Source organism: Triturus cristatus, chromosome 5_1 (assembly GCF_964204655.1).
Source record: "Triturus cristatus chromosome 5_1, aTriCri1.1, whole genome shotgun sequence".
Lineage (NCBI taxonomy): Eukaryota > Metazoa > Chordata > Amphibia > Caudata > Salamandridae > Triturus > Triturus cristatus.
In genome coordinates this window covers 1,018,536,801-1,018,555,450 of record NC_140587.1, presented here as the reverse complement: position 1 = coordinate 1,018,555,450, position 18,650 = coordinate 1,018,536,801, and the positions used below count along the sequence as shown (strand labels likewise).

Sequence of the window (18,650 nt, the reverse complement as noted above, 5' to 3'; positions counted from 1 at the left end):
CCTCCTGTGGACAGGAACGTCGCCAGGCGCCACCGCCCTGCTCCGGGCGACCCCAGTTTTCTGTCCCAACACCCTACCCCCGAGAGCCTGGTTATCCAGGCCTCTACCTCCCAATCCTCCTTCCCGACCGCTCCGCCGGACCGGGATTCCAAGAGACTGGAACAGTTCGGCAAAAAGCTGTTCTCCTCCCTTAGTTTGGGTCTGCGGTCTTTGAACACCGCCTGTCTCTTGGACCGTTATTCCCACTCTCTGTGGGATACGGTGGAGGACGTGCTGCCCCTGTGTCCGGAGGAGGTCCAGACACGACTTACCCAGGCTCTGGCCGATGGGAGGGATGCAGCGTGACATGCTATCCGATGTGGGCTTGACACTACGGACTCGCTGGGTAGGGCGATTTCTACCTCAGTGGCGCTTAGACGTCACGCCTGGCTGCGGTCCACGTCCTTTTCGGGCGATGTCCAGAGCACCCTCATGGACATGCCCTTTGATGGCACTCGCCTTTTCGGCGAGAAAGTGGACAGTGCGCTGAATCGCTTTAAGGACTCCCGGGCTACGGCCAAGTCCTTGGGCCTCTCGGCCCCGCGGTCGCAAACTTCCGCCTTTCGCCCCTTTCGTGGCCAAGGAAGGGGTGCCTCCTCACGTGCGCCTAGCCACCAGCCGCAGAACCAAACTGCGCGCGGTCGTGGACGTGGTTTCCGCCGAGGCGGTTCTGGAGGACGACGCGGTCAGCCCACATCCACCCCGGCAGCATCCGCCTCAAAGCCTTCCTAGTCCGAGCTTTCAGGCCCATTCCATGCCAGTGGGCGGCAGAGTTCATCATCACCTGCTCCACTGGCGGTCCATCACATCGGACAGGTGGGTGCTGCAAATCGTCCGAAGGGGCTACTCCCTCCCCTTCGAGACGACCCCTCCAGCCATGCCACCGCAGCACCACCGTATCTCGGGGGATCATTTGAATCTTCTCCACGAGGAAGTTTCGGCCCTCTTGGCCAAGGGGGCCGTCGAGCGCGTTCCGAGCCCAGAAGTAGGCAGTGGTTGTTATTCCCACTACTTTCTGGTTCCCAAGAAGGGCAAAGGAGGCCTACGCCCTATCTTGGACCTCCGGAACGTCAATGCCTTCCTCCGGAAGGAGAGGTTCAAGATGTTAACTTTGGCTCAGGTTCTAGCTGCCCTAGACCCTGGAGACTGGATGGTGGCGTTGGACTTGCAGGACACCTATTTCCACAGCCCCGTCCTGCCGGCCCACCGGCGTTACCTGCGGTTCACGGTGGGTCAAGAGCACTTTCAGTTTACCGTGCTCCCCTTCGGCCTCACCAGTGCCCCTCGGGTGTTCACGAAAGTGGTGGCGGTGGTCGCAGCTCATCTGCGCAGATCAGGGGTTCCAGTCTTCCCCTATCTCGACGACTGGCTGTTGAAGGCGGGCTCGCCCCAGGCAGTCGTCTCCCACCTCCAGACTACGGCGGATCTCCTGCATTTGCTGGGATTTTCCATCAACGTGCCGAAGTCACACCTGAGTCCCTCTCAGAAGCTCCTCTTCATCGGAGCGGTTCTCGATTCGGCGCAGTTCCGGGTCTATCCGCCGGAACAGCGGGTCCGGGATATTCAGGCCGTGATTCCCATCTTTCGGCCTCTAGCCTGGGTTTCGGTCAGGCTAGTGTTGCGGCTTCTGGGGCTGATGGCCTCCTGCATCCTACTAGTGCATCACGCCAGGCGGCGCATGCGGGCTCTGCAGTGGGACCTGAAGTTTCAGTGGGCCCAGCATCACGGCAACCTGTCCGACCATGTCTTGATCTCGGAGGGCACTGCACAGCAGTTGCAGTGGTGGCTCACGGACCGCGATTGGGTCAAGGGCAAGAGCCTCTCCCTTCCCCAACCGGAGCATGTCGTAGTGACGGATGCGTCCCTCCTGGGATGGGGTGGCCATATGGGAGAGGCGGAGCTCAGAGGCCTCTGGTCTCCGGTGGAATCTCGTCTCCACATCAACCTGTTGGAGCTGAGAGCGATCCGGCTTGCACTGAAAGCCTTCCTTCCCTCTGTCCGGGGAAGTGTCGTGCAGGTGTTCACAGACAACACCACCGCCATGTGGTATTGCAACAAACAGGGCGGGGTGGGGTCGTGGACCCTTTGTCAGGAGGCTCTGCGCCTCTGGACATGGCTGGAACACCAGGGCGTCACCCTGGTGGTTCAACATCTGGCGGGCTCTCTGAACGCCAGAGCAAACGAACTCAGCCGCCGGTGCATGATGGATCACGAATGGCGTCTGAACTCCGAAGTGGCACAAGGTCTCTTTCAGCAGTGGGGAGAGCCTTGGTTAGATCTATTCGCCACCGAAGAGAACGCGCAATGTCAGCAGTTCTGCGCGTTGGAATTTCCAAGGCAGCACTCGCTCGGCGACGCTTTTCGTCACGAGTGGAGTTGCGGTCTATTGTACGCCTTTCCGCCTATACCACTTCTGCCCAGAGTGCTGAAGAAGATCAGGCACGACCAGGCCCAAGTCATCTTGGTGGCTCCGGATTGGGCACGAAGGTACTGGTATCCCGAGCTACTCAGTATGTTGACCGATCCTCCGATACGTCTGCCCCTTCGGGAGGATCTTCTGTCGCAGCAGCAGGGGATGGTCCTCCACCTGAACCTGTCCAGCCTCCACCTCCATGCGTGGAGATTGAGCGGCGGCAGTTGATGCCATTTGACTTGCCTCCTGAAGTCTGTGATATCATTCTGGCAGCCAGGCGTCCCTCCACAAAGACGGTATACGCCTGCCGGTGGAACAAATTTGTGGCATGGTGCACAGCAAAGGCTGTGGATCCCCTTTCCGCCCCTCTTTCTGAGGTTCTCCTCTTTCTTCTTTCTTTGGCCCAACAGGGCTCTGCCCTGGGCACCTTGAAAGGTTATCTTGCTGCCATCTCTGCCTTCTTGCGGCTTTCTGATCAGCCTTCTCTTTTCAAGTCCCCTGTAGTTACACGCTTTCTAAAGGGCATTACTCACACGTTCCCTCCTGTCCCTTTTGTAATGCCTCAGTGGGACTTGAATCTTGTTCTCACATTTCTAATGTGCGCTCCCTTTGAGCCTCTTCATAATTGTCCTCTTCGTCTGCTGACGCTTAAGACTGCTTTTCTGGTAGCCATCACCTCGGCTAGACGGGTGAGTGAGCTCCAGGCTTTATCATCAAAGCCTCCTTTTCTCTCTGTTCATCCGGACAAGGTTGTCCTTCGGCCTCGTCCCTCCTTTCTTCCGAAAGTGGTGACCCCCTTTCATCTTGGGCAGTCTGTCACCTTGCCCACCTTCTTTCCGCCTCCGCATCCTTCCAAAGAGGAAGAGAGGCTCCACCGTCTGGACCCAAAACGTGCGCTCTCCTTTTATCTGGACCGCACAAAGCAGTTCCGGGTGGACGACCAACTTTTCGTTGGATACGTGGGTGCTAAGAAGGGGAAATATGTGCACAAACGGACCATCTCTCGGTGGGTCGTTTTGTGCATCAAAATTTGTTACTCCTTGGCAAAAAAGGACCCTCCTGTTGGGCTGCGCGCCCATTCTACTCGGGCCACGGCGGCTACTACTGCTTTGGGACGGGGTGTCCCTTTGCAGGACATCTGTCAGGCGGCAACGTGGGCTTCGCTACACATGTTTGCCAGGCATTATTGCCTTGACAGCCAAGTCCGGAGGGATGGCTTCTTTGGCCGTTCTGTCCTCCAGGACTTTCTGTTGTGATCTTGGTTCGCAGACCCACCACCGGGGATGGTATTGCTTGGGTATCTATTCTAAGGTGAGGAATCTAACTAACGTGTTTCTTTCAGATGAACAAGTTACTTACCTTCGGTAACGATGTATCTGTAAGAAACATTAGTTAGTTAGATTCCTCACCGACCCACCCATCCTCCCCGTTCTGCGAACTGACATCTAGGGTTAAGGTTATCCTTTTCAGGCCCCTAGATTTTCTTTTTGGCACCAGTGTCGGTCTTTGCATGGCTCTGCGTTCCTGGCGCGGAAAGCTATGTACAAGAACTGACGTCAGCGCGCGAGGGCGGCGTCTAAGTACTCCGACAACGTCATTCCGGCACACGACGCCGACGACGGACGCGGAGCCGCAGACGACGCCTAGCGACGCGCAAGGGGTATTGCTGACGAAAAATCATCCGGATCCAGTCTGACGCCTGGGGATATTCTAAGGTGAGGAATCTAACTAACTAATGTTTCTTACAGATACATCGTTACCGAAGGTAAGTAACTTGTTCATTCGGCCGTAAGACCATCGGGTCCAGGAGCCTTATTGTTGCGTAAAGACAAAATCGCCTCTTTAATATCTGTCTCATCTATAGGCTGACTAAGATATTCACGATGTCCATCCGACAACCACACACATGCGACGTCAGAAAGATAATCATTCAGGGCTTCGTCAGCGCCTCCTCCTCGTGAAGTGTGTAAGTCTCTGTGGAAGCCTCTAAACTGCTCTACTATTTCTTGTGGCGTGTAGTGGTCGACCCCCTGGGTATCTACTATCTTATTGATGTGGTGATGTTTGGACCGAAAGTGTAGTGTGGCAGAGAGCCTCCTGCCGGGTCGTCCTGCCTCACCATAGGCTCGTGCCACATGGCGACGTGACATGTAGCATGCCTCCGAGTCAGCCAGCTTGTCATCTGTGCCTAAACGAAGGCGAGCAGGGTACAGCATCGCGTAGGGTACTTGTTCCTTTACCAGCAGCTTCATGACACCTTGAAATTCCTTCCTTGTTGCCTGGACAGTGGCCGTAAAATCGGGGTAGAACGACAGCACATTTCCCTGGTGATTAATAGTTCCCTTCTGTCGAGTGATACACAGTACAGTGTCCCGATCTCTGAAATTTAGAAGACGCGCTATGAGGAGCCTAGGAGGGGCGCCAGGAGTTGGGCGCACCGCCAGAGACCGGTGGGCGCGCTCCACAACCAGCATTTTTTAGAGGTTTTCAGCGCCGCAGATATCAACAATCAGAGCAGGCCACGCACGCCCCACAGTCAAAAGTATGTTGCAGCACTTTTTACACCTCCAGGCGCTGTTGCACTAACACTGTTGGGCTTATGAAGCGAAGCGGAGGGGGAAGGGCACCCAGCACTCAGCCAAACTCGGACTGTAGCCACAGCATATAATGAGGCCTGTCCTGTACCATGAAGCCGGGCACTCACGTAGCACACACAGCCCCCGGACAAGGCAGACCCAGCACTCGCGTCCCGCAGAGGTGTCCGACGGCCGCCAAATTCAGGAAACAGCCCGCAGAAATAGCGCCGCTCACCCGTCACAAAGTCTCGGCTCCAGGTGTCTGCGCAGTCATTCCACGATCCCTCAGCGTCGTTGTGGCAGGCAGCAGCACAACTCTCAGATCCGACCACTGCCGCGCCGCCGCCATCTTAGAGTCTGGCGCTTGAAGCACAAGTCTCCGCTCAGCCCACCCAGTCACAATACACATGCCGGGAGCTCAGCTGGAGTGATCCCAGCACATCACTATATGCTCCAGCCTCCAGAACACAGCGGATGACCACAGGAGAGCAGGATAAATGAAAGGATGGTGTTGGCAGCCGGCAGAGCTACACTACCATGCGGCCATCCTGCCGTGTGCCAGGCCACACCCCTACAGTCTCCCCACTTGCAGGGAAGATGGGTCAGGCCACTGGAGAACCAACCACCCACCACCTGTGTTGCAGAGCCAGAAGATGACCGTGGGACAAGAGGATCAGCTAATCAAGTCCTGCGAAATATCCTTCGCTTTGATCGAGACATCAAGTTCTCGCCTTTGTCCGGTGATTTTTACATATGGCGACATTTCCTCCCCCTTTAAGACTGCATGTCTCAAACCCTCATGAATCAATTCTTGATTTCTGATAGAGGAATGAACCCTGTCTGTCATATGAATTCTATGCTAGCCATGGACTCATTTTAACCCCTTCCCCGCTCATGACGGAGCCGCTCCGTCATGAGCCACGGTTGCCGTGTGCTCATGACGGAACGGTTCCGTCATGACACGCCCGTTGGCGGCCGCTCCGCCTACGCGGCGCTGTTTCCCCGCCTGTGCGGGGGGACAACGCAACTGGGCGGAGTCATGACGGAACCGTTCCGTCATGAGCACAGCCCAACCGTGGCTCATGACGGAGCGGCTCTGTCATGAGCACAGCGCCACCGCGCTGCCCCCCCGCACCCCCCAGCACTGCGGCGGAATGTCCGCCGCAGCGAAGGGGTTAAAGAGATTGCCTCAAGCAGCGTTGACATCTCTCTGCATGATTAATTATTATCGACACTAAACAAGGCCATCATTTTCCTGGCCTAACAGATGCCCTAGTGGCTGTTCTTTGTAGCAAATAATACATCCATTTAATATGGTTTTGATAATGCTCTATAATGTGGTTTTCCTGATGAAGGCACCATGTTCGCCTAAACGCATGTCCACATATTGAAGAACCATCACCACATTAATCCAATTCATGTAATGTTTGCTTTCTTTTGAATTTGTGTGTCTCGGTGTTTGTTGTAGTTTATGTACTCTCTCCATTCATTGTGATGTTTCATTCATTTATGTGAATATTTATTTGTACATGGTGTGATAACGAGATCAAAGATTTATAGTTACAGGATTCTTAACATGTATATAATTCTTGACTACCATGATGCCATATAATCTTGTCAGTGTTAGTATGTGTTCCATTAATTGATTTATGAATTTCGAGAAAACTTTTTATTATTTTTCTTTTAATAAAAATCAGATATTTTTATAATTGATTGGTACATTGAGTTTACTTTTACCAATGTTTACATTGAGTTGTGTTTCAATTCGAGTGACCTGCATTTTGCCTAGTGATTTTCTATTGCCAAATGTATTTTCCCTGTACTAGGAACGTTTATTAGTTACAGGGGGTCCTTATTTTCGCATTATAAATAAATCCACCACCTGTGTTGCGGAGCCAGAAGATGTCCGTGGGACAAGAGGATCAGCAAACCGGTTGTCGACGTTAGGGTGCCTGCGGATGCAGTGAAGTGACTCCTTCACATCAAGGGAGATTTCTTCAGGCTGGGATGCAGGCTAAGTCCTTGGTGATTCAGATGATGTACCTACATGTAGTTGCAGATCTTTAAAAAAACACAGGGACCAAGATGCAGCAGGATTCTTCCTACTGAGAGCTGTCTTGTCGTGGGTCCTGGCTTAAAGAAAATGAGAATTCCAGTGTCCACCAGCAGAAGGGTCTTTGAACAATATTCTGATGATGAGCCCTCAATTCCAGAAGTTGTTGGGACAAATGTAAGGTCCCACCCTTAGGGGAGCCCTTAAGTAACCCCAAAAAGGGAAAAACCTCTTCTGTCTCAACCCATCTATAGAGGGATGCTACTCTGATGTCCTAGATAGTCAGATGCTCCCAGGGGCCGAGATTCAACATGCCAGAATGCAGTGGCCATCTGGAGGAGCTTTAGAGCACCTCCCTGGGGAGAAACTGGCCAAGGGAGTCGGCACTCCCCTGTCCTTTTGCAGCAGAGCGAGAGCCAACTGCTCCTTAACTGGGCAAAACTGGTTTATGCATGGAGGGCACCAAATGTGCCATTCAATGCGGTCTGGTGGCACTCGGAAGCGCCCCACCCTACCAATTCTAGACTACCTCGCCTTCGCAGGAAATTCTTTGTTCAGCTTCCCCTGCCCAATTGAAGCTCATCAGCTGGGGGAAGAACACTGTCTAGAGTCGGCAGCAGTGTGGGTTGGCAGCCAGACTCTGTAGGACTACACAGGTAGGTAGTTGGGGGGTCTTCTAAGGAGCCCCCCATACATGGTAACCTACAACTAACAATGGAATCTGTGTGCTTGTATGATTCCAACATGTTTGATACCAAACATGACCAGGTTCAGAGAAGCCAATATGTAGTTAGACCTCTTGACTTGCCAGTGCCCACTATATACCTTATAATGGCTGCCCCGCACTTACAAAGCCCAGAAAATGGAGGGGTACCTCTGGGTTACCTCTGGTCATGCAGGGGTAACCACACACTTAGAACGGTGCTTCCTCCCCTTGGACTTAAGGGCCTACTTAGTGGTGACTTATAGGTTTTAAGTGCACTTACCGAGATATAAGGGAAAACCTTTTGTCTAACGTGAAGGGTGCATGCACCCTGGCACGCATAGGACAATGGCATCTCTGCAGACACAGTTTGCATGGGCTCCTAAGGGTGGATGCTGCAGGCCATAACCAAAGTACTAACCAGCAAATTTAGAGGAGAGAGCACAGTCACTGGGATCCTGATTTGCTGGATCCCAGTGAACTACAGTCAAAACACACGGACCCCAGGCAAAAAATGGGAGTGTCGATGTCCGAAAGATCCTAGTTTCCTACAAGGCATACCGACCTAATTCTGATTACCATTTCAATTGTGTGGGAAGAAGTACTTTAGAGAATGTAGGTAAAAGTGTACATTTTGGGGACCATATGCCCACCATTATTTAGTTATATCATAATATCCAGTATGGAATGGGTTAGAGTAAGATTCTCTGCTATGGATAAAGCTCCTTTAAGTTTTAAAAATATATTGTTCAGTTTATAAATATGATATAAATTAGTAAATGAGATTTGTTCTACATTGTTCTGAAGTGATTGCCTTAAATATTCCCTTAGAGGACCACTCTATCCAGTTCATAGTTTGCCCATCCACATTGATGAACCAGTTACTTACCTTCGGTAGGGCCATATCTGATAAAGACTACCTACCCGCTGATCCCTTACCAACCCACCCATCTGCTCTGTTCTGCAAACGGAATTCAGAGTTAAATGGTTGCGCCCCCTTTAAGGGCCCTAGCTTAACAGACAACCGTGGTCATTGTGGCTCTGTGCTTCTGGTGTGGAAAGTCGCTAAAAGAAACTGACGTCAGCGAGATGGAGTGGTGCCTATAAAGGCACCGCAGATGTCACTTTGGGTGCAGACGATGCCACCTGTCTGCTTCCAGGGGTACTGCTCACCAAAATATTCCAGATCCAGTCTGACGCCTGGAAAATATTCTATGGTAAGGAATCTGTGGCCAGAAAGAGTCTCTACCCTTAAAGTCCTCCCAGTGCTAGCAGAAATCCAGTCACCGATGGACTATCAGTTACCTGGTGTTGCGATCACAGACAAGTCCTTCCCTGGGCAATAACTCTGCTTCTGGGCGACCAAGCTGTAGTCTGACAATTCACCCGGATCTACCGGACTTGGGTGCACTTGGATCCCGGTCTCTGGTGCTGCACAGTGGCGATTGGGAAGACTGGGATACCAACTTGTCCCATCAGGCTTCTTCAGCTGGGGTGGCCCGAATAGGTTGTAAGCCAACTGATCCTTGGAGTCTCTTGCTCTGCCTGGGCTCCTAAGACGACTTCTCCATGAGCAGGACACAGCAGACTCAATCCCTCTCCTTTGCTTGCCACCAGGATCTGCAGGTGCGGTCCATGCCAGTGGAGCCTTTCTTTGTCAGTTCCACAGTGTAGCAGAGCACCACTGGCACACAGAACCCAGATCTTGTTTGGACTGTAAGAAGGCCGAAGGAGGACACCAAGGCAAAGAGAGGCTGCTCCTGCATGGACTACACCTGCTCATCCTGGTGGCTAGCCAAAGACAGGGACAAGCCCAAAATCTTCACACAGCCACCAACCACTGCAGAGAAGAGGACCTGATGCTCAAAGGTGCACCCAAATTCACTGAGCCTTGGAGAGTCATCAGAGAAGGATTTGGCTGTTATCGCGATACCAGGCAACTGGTAGTTCAGTGGCAACTGGACTTCAAGGAATGTCGACCCTGTGGCCAGGACCACCTCTCCCCCTCCATGGACCAAGGAGTAGCCACAGAAAGATCCCTATTGACTGCATTGCATTCACAGCATCCATGAACATCTTCAACATCCTGTATACCTTGCATAAGGACCACTTCCATAGGAACCTATAGCAAAATAATAAACAGTGCCTGGAACTGACTGAAGTCTGCTTCACCTGCTGAGGTAACTGTTTCTGTGTACCTTGCAGGTTCCCGTGTCAGATTGGTTGGTCAAAGTAACTCTAACCGACTGCAATACAACTACCCAAATGTTTTTGCTCAAGAAGTTTCTAAGAGTCAAATTTGTTGAATTTGCCAATGTTTGTTTGTTGTTGAGTAAAACGTGTATATCTGATAGAGACTACTAGCCACAGATTCCTTCACGTAGAATCTTCCCCAGGCGTGAGACTGCATCCGGAAACCCTTTGCCACAGCATCCCTCGCGCCGGGGGGCGGGGCGACATGACGCGACTCCACCCAGGCGTCGTCCGCGTACGTGACGTCAGCGAGGTCACATAAGATCCGCCCCGGCGCGCCAACGTCAGTTTTTTACTTTTCCGCGTGCAACACGGATCCGATCCTTGCTACGGGCCTGTTAGGGCTCTCCTTATTTCTTCCATTTCTTTGGTGGAACAGTGTGCGAATGCCTTTGGGCTTTAAGACTTACACGTCTTGTGGACATCTTATGTCGGCGACGGACCCTCACCTCATTTGTATGTGGTGTTTGGGGGATGATCACGACACCACAGATTGTACGCAATGCCAACAGTTGAAGCTGAAGTTGCGGTGGGAGCACCGGATGAAACTTCTCTCAGCGCGTCTCTCCAGGTCGACGTCCTCCCCTCGGTCTGCTTCGACGGACGGCTTCAGATACGGCCGTGGTTGTCGTCCTCGCCTTTCTCCGATGTCACGTGAGCGTCGCTCCCCAGTGGGTAAGTGTCGCAGTTTGTCCCCAGGGGCTGGTTTCCGGCCTACCGGGGCCCTGGACTCTCCACGGGTGATGCGGCCCGCGTGTCGTCCTATCCACCGGTTCCCGGTGTTGGGGCGTCGAGAGTCCAAATGAAGACATACGCGGCGGCTTTGCAGGCCTCGCTGACGTCTCCTCCTCCTTCCCCTCCTGGGGCGTCGGCGGATCCCTCGCTCTGCGCAGGGCTCTCTGCGGCACTGCCGGTGGCTCCGGCGCCGACTGGTTCGGCTCCAGGCTTGGAGGATGTGGCACTGTTGGGGTGCGGCTCCTCTGGGGCACCTTCTTCAGGCCAAGGCGTCTCTGCCTCGCCGCAAACTCCCGCGGTGGTCCCTGGGGTGTTGCGGGAGGTCGCCGGGGCTCGGGTCGCATCCCCAAGCCCCTTTCGGTCCTTTGACAAGGTGGTCCTGTCTAAGGCCGAGATGACGCCGCTACGGCGCCAGCAGCAGCTGGAACGTGCGGAGCCACAGGGGTCGGTGAACCCTCCTCGTCCTGCTCCAGGTCGAGGCCGAGGGAAGACCCCTCGTCCCTCTCCGGGCCCCTCTCGACCCTCCCCACAGGTGGCTGCCTCGTTGGAAGTTGAATCGTCCCTAGCACTGCCACATGGGTTGCCGAGCGATCTTCGCCTCATTTTGGGCCGCGGCTGGCGGAGGGCTTCGTGCCACTCCCCAGGCCCGTCTCGTTCCCCCACGCAGGTGGCTGCCTTGGCGGGGGTCGGGTCGGTGTCACTCCAGCGCCGCTGCGGGGCGGCTCCAGCTCTACTCCGGTCCCCGGTGCGGGGTGACTTGTAGGTACTTTGTCCGGTGACGCTGGCTGGTGCTGACGTCCTACCTCAAGCAGCGGACTCTACGGCTCCGCGCAGGGGTCGTACCGTGGATTCGTCTTCGGACGCTTCTTCTTCTCCGGAGGCAGGCTGTATCTTGGTGTCGTCCTCCCCGGAGACTGGTCGCCGTGTGGTGTCTTTTTCACTGGCGTCAAAGGGCGGCTCCCTGCCCTTCCTGGGGCAGGGGTGTTTGTCGGACGAGCGGCAGGTCCCTCATTCTTCGGCTCCTTCTGACTTCCAGGTCTGGCCGTTGCCCGCTCCGCTTGGCCTCGGGGACGGCAGCCTTAGTTTGCAGCCGTCGCCCACAGAGGAAGCTGCTTTCTCCACCGCGGGGCCCTACGGAGGCGGGTGCGGCCTTCGCTCACGTGGTGTCCACGGCTGAGGGCATTCTGCGCATGGGTGACCCGGTGGCTCACTTTCCAGCGGACCATCTATTGGAGGACCTCCACCAGGGCTCTGGCGGGAGGGAAATCTTACTTCCCTCTGAAGGTTCGCTCCTTTCTTCCTTGACGGGGGCTTGGAGGCGTCCTGCCTTAGGGGATCCGGTGCCTCAGCATCTTCTGCACCGGCACATCCCAGCGCCGCGTGACCCGGCGTGCCTTTCCCTTCACCGCTCAGCAGCCAGTCCCCTTCTGCAGACCGCTTTTCCCTCCCTGCCACCACTGTTGACTCTGCCGTCTCGAGAGGCCTGCTGGCTGGACTCTTGGGGACGCAACATGTTCGCCTCGACCAGCGCGGCCCTCCAAGCGCTGAACACCTTTTGTGTGCTGGCTAGGACCTCCTCCTGTTTGTGGGACTCGGCTGAGTCTCTGGGATCTGCAGCTTCCCAGGAGTCTGGCCTGGTGGACTTACAGCATCATGCATTGGATGGTCCGGAGCTTGCAGCGTTTATTCTCTGCTCTGCTCTGGACATCTCAGAGGTGCTGGGCTGGGCCATGGCATTCTCAGTCACTCTCCGTCGCCATGCTTGGCTTCGGGATGGAGTATTCCCTGAGAATATTCGGGAGCGACTCATCGACCTTCCGTTTGATGGCAGCCTGTTTTTCCATGCCCCGGCCGACACCGCCATCCAAAGGCTCTTGGCAGGGCTCCGTCCTCCGCTTCCTCCTCCGCCTTATCCTCCTCCTCTTCCGTCCCCTCCTCAGTGACTTCTGAGTTGGGTTGATTCTAGGTCTTCTTAAGCTGGCTGTTCTGGCTGTGCCGGGTGTTTTCTGCCCGTTTACGTCCTTCCTTGGGACTTTGGCATTGTTGGCTGCTGGACGGCCCTTGTGTTACTTGTGTGTGGTTCTGCAGGAGTTGTTGCGCAGGCTTGGCCCTGTGATTGGTCCTTCTGCTTTGCTTGGGAAGCTTGTCAAGCCTTCGGCGTGGGTGTTTTTTCCTCGTGGCTCTTCTGTTTTTTCCTCTGCTGCGGAAGTTCTTCCAAAGAGGGTTCTCTTATCTTGGGACTTAACGTACCCTATGTGGGGTAGTGGTAGCTGTCATACGGCTTGCGCTCTGCTAAAGGGTTCTTGTCACCTTCAGGTGCCTGTTCTCCATTGTGTAGGTTGCTTTTGCTTCCTGTGGTCGTGTGTGCGGCCACTCGTAGTGGTGGCCCGAGCATCTCCTCCTCTCTCTGCTCCTGTCCTGAGGCCTGGGATGATCCTGTGTCTCCCTTGCCGGGCATCTCCTACTCGGCCTTCCTGGGGCTTCGGTCTGTTCTTCTTGCTTCTGGCTTTGACGGCTGGCGCTGTTCTGGCTGGCAGGCTGACCTCCATCTGGAGTGGGTTTGCCTTCTTTTCCCTAGTTTCCTTGGGCCCTCTAGGCTTCTTCTTCTTTTTCTTCCGCTTTCCTGTCTTGGCACTGAGCGGAAGCTATGTTGCCTTGTGGGGGAGTGGGGAGCTTCGGCCTCTCAGTCCTTGCCCTTGGTTCCTCTGCTGTGAGTGTATGAGCCTCTTCAGCCTTCTTTCCCTCCTACATCCCCTTGGGGTCGGTGGGGTCCTGCTTGTGGGGGTTCCCTTGGCCTGGCAGGGGCGAGGTTCTACCTGGTCCACAGATCTGGTCCCCTGTGGGGCTCTCTGTTCTGCATTGGCTGGTGGAGTCCTTTCGCAGACCCTCCTTCCCAGGGGGTATTGCTAGAGTATCTATTCTAGGTGACGGAATCTGCGGCTAGTAGTCTCTATCAGATGTACGAGTTACTTACCTTCGGTAACGATGTATCTGGTAGAGACGATTCTAGCCGCAGATTCCTTCACGGCCCGCCCTTCCTCCCCTATTCTGCGAGGACCCTTGGGTTGGTCTTTGGTACTCGCCTCCCGGTGGGGGGTTGTGTCTCCTGTGAGTGCCTTCCTTGTTCTTGACGGGTGGCTCCGTCTGGGGGCGGTTCATTCCTCCTTTGGAGGATGGCGCTCCGGTGCCCTGCTGCTCTGGCTACTTCAGGTTTGGGGGGGGATTGCTTTCTATCCCTGTCCTCCCTTCCTTCCATTGCTATCCTCTGCTTAAGGGTCATCTTTCCTTGTCTTGCCCTTGTCCCTTGTGGGTGGTTTCCCTCTAGGTTGGGGTGGCTTGGAGGTTTGTGTCCCTGTCTGTCTTGGGACTGGTCCCATTCCTTGCTCAGGATGGGGTGGTGGTTTTCCTACGTGTGCCATGACTTTTACACATGTTCTTGCCTCCGGGGCACAGAGATGGGAAGTTGTCTATGTGCTGGCAGGGTGACTGCGCAGGTTTTTGCTTGATCTTCTTCTTTCTTCTTTCCCTGCCTTCGGGTTCTGCGGTGTTGGCACTACCTTGGTGGTGTTGTTAGTCACCGTTTCTTTCCAATTTTTCTACTCTTCGCACACTGGTCCCATGCTTCCTCAGTTTTTTATCTGGTGGTTCTGCGTTGTGGTGCGGAAAAGTTCTTAAAAGAAAACTGACGTGGGTGCACCGGGCCGGGTCATATGTGACATCGCAGACGTTACGTACGGGGACGACGCCTGGGCGGAGTCGCGTGATGTTGCCCCGCCCCCCGGCGCGCAGGGATGCTGTGGCAAAGGGTTTCCGGATCCAGTCTCACGCCTGGGGATGATTCTACATGAAGGAATCTGCGGCTAGAATCGTCTCTACCAGATACATCGTTACCGAAGGTAAGTAACTCGTACATCTAAGGTATCATGTAAAATCAACATCTAAGGAACCCTCCAGAGGATCTGTTTCGTTATGGTGTCTATAAATAGATAAGAATACTGTCTATGTTTTTTTAATTGGTGTTAGGTTTCTTGTGTGTCTCGTTTATTTCTTTTTCAATTGTTTTGATGATGCTTTACACTTGTTCCTTTTTGTAAGCCTTGCTGCTAAGAGCCGCAGCTACCCAAGGTTGAACCAGACCGGGTTTAACAAATGAAACCTACTGGTCCTAAAGGGGTTGGTAAGTGTATTACACAGTGTGTTTGCACAACCACAGCATATAATACACCTCCTATCCTCACAGGATACAAATCAAATTCACATGTGCTGTCTGACATAATTTGTGTAGGTGAACAAACACAGAGTAGTCTTTATGCTTTGACTTAAGATTAATGCAAATACCGAAATTAGTTCAGTGATTCAGAAACAACGTAAAGTGATTTTTAAATTGTGAGAGGATATTACTTTTGTGAATGCATATTTTATTAAGACCAAAGGTGTATTCGATTTCAGCTCCATTCAAGCAATTATCTTATTTTACCAGTGGCTCCAGTGTTTATATTACCATTAAGCGAAGTAGCATGTGAGATTGGAGAGACTGTCCTTTTCAGATGTAAAGTATGTGGTCGCCCTGAAGCTTCAGTTACATGGAAAGGATCAGATGAGAACTCACTGACCAGTGACGGGCACTTCTTTATCGAATACAGGTATTGAAATATGTTTTTGCTTTTTCTCTGTGATTGAAACAATGTTTTAAGTTGTAAACCAGAAACTAAATGACATTCACCCGATAAAAGGTCACTATATCACTTACTTACTATACCTGGTTAAAAATTTGAGGACATGGTATAAGAAGGGCTCCTGGTTTTATGGTATTTATTTTTTTGCCATTTCCGTCTGTATTTATCCATATCTGATAGAGACATCTAGCCGCAGATTCCTTAACTTAGAATATCCCCAGGCGTCAGTTTGGATCTGGAAAACTTTTTGCAGCAGCATCTCTGCGCGCCGGGGACGACGTCACACGACCCTGCCCTGACGTCGTCCACGGACGTGACATCAGCGAGGTCATATAAGTCCCTCCCGGCGCGCTGACGTCAGTTTTCCTTCTTTTCCTCGTACAACGCGGATCCGGAGTAAGCGGTTCCTCTAGCCTGTTTTCAGGCCCTTTTTTGACGCTTCGCACGGACTGAGACGCCTGCCAACATCTCAAGCCGAAATCCCGGCGGGAGCGCAGGATGAAGCTGCTTTCGGCTCGTCTGTCCCGGTCGGAGTCATCTCGGCCCCCGGCCTCCTCATTGGCGGCAGGTACCTCTGGCAGTGGGTTCCATTTGCGGCATCGGTCGCACTTTGGTTCCCAGGTGTGTCGTTCGCTTCGCTCGGGTAAGTCACGGCGCATGTCGCTGAGGTCCTCGACCTCACTTCCTTCTGTTGTCGGGGGCACTAGTTCCCAGAATCCTCCGGACATGCGCCCCTGGGCGTCGCCCCTCCTTTATCCGCCTTATCCTGGCGCGGGGTGACTCGGACCCAGATAGAGGCCTATGCCGCGGCCTCCCTTGGGTCCCCTCTTCTCCCTACATGCGGGGTCTCTGGCGGATGCGCCGGCAGGTTCGCCCCCGGCGCCGACTGTGCCCCTTGCCTCTAGGGATGATGGAGATATGGCATCGTCGGGGCGCGGCACGGTTGTGTCCCCCTGTTCGACCCATAGCACCCCTGCCACGCCGCATAGTACAGTGTGGCTCCCTGTGGCGCCGCAGGTGGTTGCTGGTGCTCGCAGCCCTGCTTCGAGCATGCCTCAGCCTTCAGGACAGGCGGCTTCCTGTTAGGAGGTGGGGTCTGCGCTGGTCCTGCACTGTAGACTTGCATCAACGGCTCTGACTCCATGCCTTCCTGTGGAGTCGGAGACTGTTGTGGTTGAGGCTGAGTCGGTGCCGGTCTGGTGTCGTAGGCTTGCCTCCCCTGCTCCGGCGCAGTCCCCTTCTTCTTCGGAAGCGGAGCTCGTCGTGGTTGAGGTCGAGTCGGCGCCGAACGGGGCCGAGTCGGCGCTGAACAAGGCAGGGTCGGCGCTGACCTAAGTCACCCAGGCGCTGCCCCGATGCAGGTTTATTGACTCCTCTCCGGAGGCTTCTGGGGGGTGTCCGGCGTTGCTTCAACGCCGGATCTGTCCTTGCCTCTCCCCTCCCTTGGAACTTGTGGCCATGGCAGACTCCCCGCCTCCTCAGAAGCCCCACCAGGACCCTCATTCGTCAATGGGGATAACTTCTTTTGGGCATTGGTCGCATCCTCAGTTTATTGGTCGCCCTCCTTGGGGTGGGAGGCCTAGTTTACAGCCCTCACCCACAGATGAGTTACGGTCCCCTCCTCGCAGGTCTACTGAGGCCGGTGCGGCGTTCATTAGGATTCTCTCCTTGGCCACTCATCTTCTGAGTGTGCACCCTCCTTCGGTCCCCCTGCCAGTTGACCCTCTGCTGGATGTCCTCCACCGCGGTTCAGGAAATGTAGAGCCGCTTCTACCTTTCGAAGCTTCTCTTTATGATGCCCTTTTGGGCACCTGGGCTCGGCCAGCTCCTGGTGATCCGGTGGCTCGTTCTAGCTTGCACCGCCACCATCCTGCTCCACATGATCCAGTTTGCTTATTTGTTCACCCAGACATTCAGGGGTCTGTCCTGCAAACTGCTTTCCCTTCCTTGCCTCAGCTGTTGCTTCGTCCCTCCCGGGAGTCCAGATGGCTGGAGTTGTGGGGCCGTAACATTTTCGCCTCCACTAGCGCAGCTCTTCGATCACTAAATACAGTGTGTGTCTTGGCTCGGGCCACTTCTGCCCTTTGGGACTCTGCCGAGTCTCTTCTATCAGCCACTTCTGAGGGCGCTCGTGTTGACCTCCTTCCTCTTCTCCATGATGGCCATGATTTGGCGGAATTTACAATCCGCTCGGCCTTGGATTCTGCGGATTCCTTAGGCCGTGCTATGGCTGGTTCGGTGGCCCTACGGCGCCATGCGTGGTTGCGGGATGGCGTCTTTCTGAATAATATCCGGCAACGCCTTGTTGACCTACCCTTTGTTGGGGTCCTTTTGTTTGATGCCCATGCCGATTCGGCTGTTCAGCGCCTCCTTGCAGGATTTCGGCCTCCCCCATAGGTCTGTATTTCAAAGGTTTCCATTTCACATGATCTGAGGTGGTTGCCCTTTTATTTGGCATCGACCAGTAGCACTATGCGTTTTTTAGGCTGGCGGTAAGCCTACTGTGGCGGTGTTCCACAGATTGTGTTCTGTCCTCTGATTGTGGTTTGCCTTAAGAGGTGTTCCCCCATGGTTCTTGGGGAGGTGCCATACTCCAAGTGGAGTACCTGTATGCTATTGTATAGCTCTGCTATGCGTCACGCGGGCATGGAGGCCCCTTTGGGCTGTCTGCGTCCAATGACGCCCTTGTCTTACCGTTGCACGGTGTTCGGTTTTGTGCCTTTGGAGCGATCTCCTTTAACCCATGGGTCTCGTCTTGCTTGAGCCTTGCATATGTTCCTCATTCTCCTCTTTAGGAGGTTTTCAATGTATTTCAACACACTTCAAAACACGGCTACCTCCTGCCACGGGTGCACTAGGTGGGTTCCTCCTACGGCACCCGTACTTGCGTGGTCATTGCTCGCCCCCCCTTGCTCTCCACCTCTCTTCGCTACCGCGAAGTCTGGTCCTGCATCTCCGCGTTTCAAAGAGCAAGTCAGTGCTTGTACTCGAGCTTGCCCTCGTTCTGCACAGCGGTATCTTTTCTAGCACCTTTAAGTACACTTCGGTGTCTTTTCCTGCATCTTCGTTCCACTCCCTGGGATGGTCCACCCGCTTCACGATGCTTCTTTCTTGGCCTATACTAACCAGTCCCACTCTTCTGTAGGGGGTGGATTTCCCCTCACAGTCGGAGGAAGTGGTCTGGATATCTGAGGTTCTTCTC

The 18,650-nt window shown here is 54.1% G+C and overlaps 1 protein-coding gene across 2 annotated transcripts in view; it reads left to right on the top strand.

Moving 5' to 3' along the window:
* Positions 1 to 18,650, top strand: part of TRIO (trio Rho guanine nucleotide exchange factor) — a 4,621,980-nt gene that overhangs the window by 4,285,414 nt on the left and 317,916 nt on the right. For both annotated transcript variants that reach the window (XM_085606120.1, XM_085606121.1), the window contains exon 52: positions 15,253 to 15,415. In XM_085606120.1, the coding sequence (XP_085462246.1) occupies positions 15,253 to 15,415 (163 nt within the window). The remainder of the gene's footprint in view (positions 1 to 15,252; positions 15,416 to 18,650) is intronic.